The sequence below is a fragment of the Lathyrus oleraceus genome, chromosome 2 (assembly GCF_024323335.1).
Source record: "Lathyrus oleraceus cultivar Zhongwan6 chromosome 2, CAAS_Psat_ZW6_1.0, whole genome shotgun sequence".
Lineage (NCBI taxonomy): Eukaryota > Viridiplantae > Streptophyta > Magnoliopsida > Fabales > Fabaceae > Lathyrus > Lathyrus oleraceus.
In genome coordinates, this window is record NC_066580.1 from 437,639,964 (window position 1) to 437,646,939 (window position 6,976).

Sequence of the window (6,976 nt, forward strand, 5' to 3'; positions counted from 1 at the left end):
AACTACATCCATGATTCTTCTTGTGTTGGAGCGAGTAGCGTATGTACGTTGAGGAATCAGCTTGAATCTACTGATACGAGGAAAAATGGAATGAGTTTTTGTTTTGAGAAATGAAATGCATGATGCATATGTTAATGCACGTGGATTTAAAAATGTCTTTTATGCTTATGTTCAATCTTATTTTCAGGGAACCGTGTTAGATTCCTTGTAACTTAGCAAGCATTCAAAGAGATCACGGGGAATAAAACAAGAATGGAACCAAACTTTTTGTACAAAAGAAACTCAAAATCCTTCATTCATTCAATTCAAAATAGAGTACAAGGATTGAGTACAAAATATTCTTTCAAACATAAAGGAAAGTACAACATAAAAAAAAAGGTCAAACTGCAGGCTTCTGTTTGTTGAGATCTTCTAACTCTCCTTTGAACCTTTTTATCATGTCTTCACAAAGATAAATAAATTCAGTCACTGAACGAGGGATATTGTCATTGTCTATGTCTTCCAAAGCACATCTTAGCATCAAAGGCACATTCGTAGCCATGCCATTACAGAAGTCTATCAAACTGGCAAACTTGTCTCGGTACTCATTTCTTTGTTCATGTAAAAACTGGATGGTTTCCTCGCAGGCTGCCAAGCTAGCATTCACATTTTCCCTTGCGTTCATCCAATCTTCACCTTCTTGTAGCAAAGAGTCATGTCGGCCTCTCCAGTATCGTTCCCACTCATTAGCATTTTCAACCTCTTGGCACTTTCCATTCCACATTTCAGGTGTAACCTGAGTAGCAGCCATAATACTCTCTTTACTGCGGCGTTCTCGTTCTTCCCTTTCTTTTGATTCACGGAGTGAAACACTGAGGTTGGCTATCTCAGCCTCAAGTGTCTCTCTTATCTCCTTCTTTTGTTTTGTGGCGAGCTTCCACCATTTCTCTTTCTCACGACAATCCCTCTCAGCCTCTTTCAGTTGGCTTTTGACGGTATTCAAACAGCTCTCAGCCTGATCTAACCCTGTTTGACTCTTTTTCTCTTATATTCCTCCTTATCAGTCCTTTCCACATTTGCTTGAAGTTGTGTTTTCTTCCGCCCAAGCTCCCACCTATGATTATCCCTTTCTTCAGTAATCCGGAGAAGGTTCAACCGTAGCTCTTCATTCTCTTTTTCCAAACTTTGGATGACAACTTTGAGCTCTTTAGCTTCCTCCATAGTGACGTGAGTAGGTTCTGGAGGATTTGTATGCATTTGAGGCTCATAAGGGTATGGTAGTTTGTCTTGAGAAGCTCTGGCTTGGACCCAACTTGTATATGGCCCTCTAGCTATACAATTCTTCTTTCCACGCTCCCTTTTTCCTTCTCTACGAACTTTAGTCCAGGCACGACCTATCCTCTTCACCAGATCAAAGTCCTTCACTCCTTCTCCCAGCAAGAAACCTTCTAACAACTTGTCTTCTGGTTTGTCATTCATGGGAAACCCAAGTTGCCGCATAGCAAGCTCAGGATTGTAATTGATGCAACCTCGAGTTCCTATGAGTGGCACATTATGGAAGTTGCCACATTTGACGATTATGTCCACATCATCATAAACACGAGAGTACCAGGTGATGTCATTGGCAGTGAGAGACATGATTTTTTGAGACCACTTGAGGTTATCCTTGTTCTGAATAAAAGGCCCTTCGCTTGGTAAGTGAGATAAGAACCATTTATACAGTAAAGGAGCGCAACACTGGATCATCCCCCCTTCTTCTCATTTCTCCAATGGATAGAGTGATAAACATCTGCAAGCAAGGTGGGAATGGGATTCTTGAGCAAGAAAATGCGTATAGCAGTCATGTCCACGAAGTCATCAATGTTCGGGAACAAGACAATCCCATAGAGTATCAAGGCTAACACAGCATTGAAAGCGACCCAATCTTCTTTACTTTTGAAATCTGAAGCTTTTCCCACTAAGAACTTCAAAGTGAATCCTGAAGTGCCTCCTTTTGGTCCAAGATTAGCCTTCACTTCCGCTTTATCTAGATGTATAGATGAACCTATTTGTTGATGTGTAGGAAATTCCCCTAGACCGGTGTAAGGGACTTCATCCTTGATACCAATGTTTGCTATATGTGAGAACTCTTCCAATGTTGGCGCCAACTGGAAGTCCTGGAATGTGAAACACCGCAAGGGAGGATCATAGAATTGTGCCAAAGTGAAAATGGCCCAAGCATCCACCTCGGTGTTCATGATAGTCAACAGGTCACCATACTCAACACAAAAGTTGTTCCTTCTGATTTTTTTCACATCTGAGATCAACCCCTTAATCAATCCTAGCTTTGGATTCCTGAACTTGAATGAATAAGTACTTTTTTGATTGCTACCCATGTCTTCTGAATGCCTGCAATCAAACGAGTCTTTAGGTCCCTTGAAAATATGCACATGTCAAATGTGTTATGATTATGAAATGTTTTATGTTTATGTATGTACAATTGGGTAGGTGATCATTGGAACATTCTGATTTATTACTTCATGGAGGAGAGGTTCTAGGAATAGGAAAACCAAACAGGTAGGCTATAGGGTTTAAAAGGTTCCTAGAGTCATGGACCCAATTCAAGAATATTATCGTCAGAACGACTAATCGTAAGACAATAATATCTTTAAAAGGATCTATTCTAGGTGAGGTCTTTGTATTAACCCAACGAGTCCTAAGTCTCGTAGGCCAATACTACACAACCATCGACTCCACGGTTCTAGACACGGTTCCCAGAGTCATGGATCACACCTGATAATATTATCGTCAGAACGACTACTCGCAAGACAATAATATCCTCAAAAATGATCTATTCTGAGTGAGGTCTTTGTATTAACCCAACGAGTCCTAAGTCTCATAGGTTAAAACTACACAACCATCGGTCCTGAAAGCCATAGGTTCAGGGTTCTACAAAAGGTCCTCAGAATCATAGATCGAGGTTGAAAGTATCACCGCCAAAACGACTAATCGTAAGACAATAATACTTTCAAGGGATCTCATCTGAGTGGGGTTATCGCATCAACCTAACGAGTCTGATGTCTCGCAAGTCAATACTACACAACCACCATCCTAACTTAAGTTTTTCTCATAGCTCGGGTATAAAGCTTTTCCTCACACAAATTCCAATAGTCCAGAAAGTTCCAATGATACCGTATATCAATAGTACAACAATTGGAAATACAGATAATAAAGGCATATATAGATAGAACAAATAAGAAGTAAATAAACAGATAAAAGAAGCACTCAAGCACAAAATAAACTAAACTAGGGTTGACTCGCATAGGAGATCATATCAGTCCCCAGCAGAGTCGCCAGCTGTCGCGGCGCGAAAAATACCCAAGCGTAAGGAACGCTCGAAATATAAACAAAACAGAGTCGCCACCGAACTTTATTTATTCCCAAAGTGGGAAAGGGGAAATATCGATAAAACCCACAAAAATAAAAAAGAAATGGTCATCGCAACCAAATCGGGTTCGGGAGTCGGTTATGCAAGGGGAAGGTATTAGCACCCCTCACATCCATCGTACTCGATGGGACCCATTTAGTTAGTTTCGTGTTAGAGTGTTAGCGTGATATCGTTTGTGATCTTCTACTTATCGGGTGAGGAAAGAGAAAGAAAGAAAGGAAAGACTTAGGGTTTTTAATATTAATGTGCCTGACAAGATTTCGCAATCCTGCTCCTACGTATCTCCAGGTGCTATGAAGAACTCAAGGCATACGTAGTTCTACCTAAAGAGAACTACTAGATGGATTGCTTTTAACAAGAGTGACACTTGGATCAAATTTGAGCGATTAAACCTTTACTTGCTGCTCGCTCTTGGAGGCTGAAGTCTTTGTTTGTTTCGCATCAAAATGGATGTTGCATACTCCTTTCTGAAAATGTTTTCGGGGTTGCACGAGGGCGGAAAATAAGTTTGATGAGTCTGAGTTGATTTTACGCGGAGACAGGCATCCAAGCAGGGAGCTCTACTGCAGTACTCGAATGCCCGAAAAGGAAGAGGCCTAAGCCCAATCACTCTCTTTTCATCCCAAAGTTTGTTATGAAAGTGTGTGGTAAATTAGGTCAAAGTTCATTAACGAAAGACGATTAATCAGACAGAGAGCTCTACAGCAGTGTCCAAATAATCGGGAAAGAGAAGGTCGATACCCAATCAATCTTTTTCTTCTATAAGAGAAATGACCTAATTCTGGTAATTATTGTATTTTAATATGGAAGACGAATGTTTGAACATTGAGCTCTACAGCAGTATCCTAACATCCGAACAGAGAAAGTCTAAACTTAATCAGTTTCTTCCATTTTTATTGTGAAAAGCTTTTGAAAATAGGGGGACGACTTGACATTGGATCAAGTGTCAAAAGTTGACTTATGAAAAATAATTTGGATGTGGCGGGGGTATATGCTCAACTTTGCATTTTAATTTGGATTTTATTTGGAAAATAGACTCGATGTTGGATCTAATGTTTATTTATTCTTTTTTTTAAGGTGGTTGATTTTAATCTTTTGTTAATAATCAACTAATACAGTAAAGTAAATAAAAATGGTAAATTTATTACACATCTACGGGAATGGGGATACAATTTGTCAAATGGGGATACGAACATGAACTTATTTAACCGATCGACTTCATACATCTAGATCAAATAAAATAATCGATAAAGTAAATCCACTTAACAATAAATATCAATTAATTAAATCATAATCAATTAATCAATTTAGAAAATTAATTAATTAACTATTAATTTAATTAAAACAAAAAAAGAAAATAATACTAAAACACATAAAGACAAGATAAGGGTGTAAGACATAAATGAGATGGTCTAAATAACATAGGCCTAAAGCCTAACCCAAGCATAATTAACCCATTTTACTTAAATGATAATAATAATAATAATAATAATAATAATAATAATAATAATAATAATAAGAGAGGAAGGGGCGATACATTCAGTGAAACAAGAGAGGTAGCAAGTTCACCTTTCCAAATTTCAAAATGTAGCCATAATGGATTAGACATGTGGCCATGGAATTAATAAAACAAAACCACCAAAAGGAAATAAATACTCCCTCTCAGTTCTCACAAAATGCAAAGAATGAAACCATTTTTCCTCTGCTAAGAACTTCACACACACAAAACCATTCCAACAATGCTCTCATTTTGAGAAAAGATTTTCAAAAAAATAAAAAAAATCAATTTACTTAAATAATAATAATAATAATAATAATTAATAATCATCCACAAAATAATCATAATAATAATAATAGTAATAATTAAAATAATAATGGTCATTAATAAATAATAATAGTGAATAAAAAAAATAAAAATAAAAAAACCCAACCAAACGTGTGGGGGAGTTGCTTCAACCAAAATTGATTTTAATCTGTAACTAAATTAGCCTGATAATATTGACTCTTTCAAAAAACAATGGCCAAACAAAACCAATAAAAAATGGATACATGACCAGCTCTTTTTTTTTTTTTTTTATAAAATATATTAAATAAAACTAAGATAAACTAAATACAACAACCAAAATAAAATGGAAAAAAAAAAAAAAAGTCTCATTGTTTCTCATCTCTCACGATCTCTTTCTGTAAACTTAACTTTCAAAATTTTTACTTCCATCTTTCTTATTCATGTTTTAATTAAAACTAAATAAATTAGAAAGAATAAATAAATAAATAAAATACAGCAACTATATTATCTAATTTAAACTTTGTTTATGAGATAACAAAGCTCAGATAAAGCTAGTATTCACCAACAAAAACTCATATAATGAAAAAGTAAACTCAAGAAATAAAACAAAGGGAGGAAACCCATGGGTACCGAATGGAAAGTGAGGGAGACGACGGTTCCAGTTGGTAGCGCACGGTCGAAAGAGAGATGTGCAGTTGCTTTATTGTATGGGAGATCGGAAGTGAGAGAGTGTGGAAACTTGAGTGTTATGGACCATTGAGAGAATGAAGGTGTTTTTTTTCTTTCTGTGTTTTTCTACATCAAGTATTATGTGGTTTAAAGGAAGAAATGATACTTAAAGAAACATGTGGATGAATCACATGCCACGAACCTTCCCCAACCATGCGCCAAGTGTCTCTTTCTTAATGGAGAAATTTGAAGATATTTTGCATTTCTTTCTAATTCTTAAATTAAATGATAATAAAAATTAAACTTCACTAAAAATAAAAATAATAAAAATTGAATTGAATTTAACACACAAATAATTTTAATTAATTTTACTAACTAAATTGGCTAAAACATAAAAAATAAATCGGAATAATAAATAAATAATAATAACAAAAATCAGGCGTAAAATATCCAAAAAATAAATTGAATTCACTTAATTGATCGGCACCAAATAAACTTCTCGAAAATATACAGGTTTTGATAAAATTTTGAAATAAAAAATTGTCTAGTTAAAAGGCTCAGATTGATTTGAAATGCAACCGAAAAAGTAGTCAAAAAAAATAAATAAAAGGAGTGCGCCAGATTAAACTACGCGGATCGTAGATTAATAAAGTTGACGTTTGCAAGCTCAGTTTTGAAATTTTTCGCCCGCTAATTCGACATACATTTGAGAAACGGTGCGACCGGTTTGTCTGTAGATCCGAAAAATTAACCTAGCTAAAATTCCAAGCACTATGCAAAATAAATGCATGTGGTGACAAGTATAAAATGCAAACGTCTAGTGATTGCACTGATTCATTGACTGAATAAATATGAACAGACAATTAGACGCAGATGAATCGCTTTTGTACAATTTGCTGTTGATTCTCAAACACAAACAAAACCTACAAAGATTCAGACGATGACAATTACTCTTGATTATCACATTCCGAACCTCTAAAATACGATGCAATAAAAATAAGCGATGCAACGAGATTGAGAAATCAAGTCCTTTGACTTCTTAATCAACAGACGACTGAATGAGTATTATCAAAGTCAAATAAAATGTCAGAATTCCTGACTTTTTACCTGAACCC

At 35.8% G+C, this 6,976-nt stretch overlaps 1 protein-coding gene across 1 annotated transcript; it reads right to left on the reverse strand.

Annotated features, from left to right (window-relative positions):
• Positions 1 to 383: 383 nt before the first annotated feature.
• On the reverse strand, positions 384 to 5,982 carry LOC127120093 (uncharacterized). The gene is made up of 2 exons (XM_051050471.1): positions 5,823 to 5,982; positions 384 to 2,367 (listed from the first exon to the last, which is right to left on the reverse strand). The coding sequence occupies exon 2, from the start codon at positions 1,723 to 1,725 to the stop codon at positions 1,000 to 1,002; it is 726 nt and encodes a 241-aa protein (XP_050906428.1). The 5' UTR covers positions 1,726 to 2,367; positions 5,823 to 5,982; the 3' UTR covers positions 384 to 999.
• Between the last annotated feature and the right edge of the window lie 994 nt (positions 5,983 to 6,976).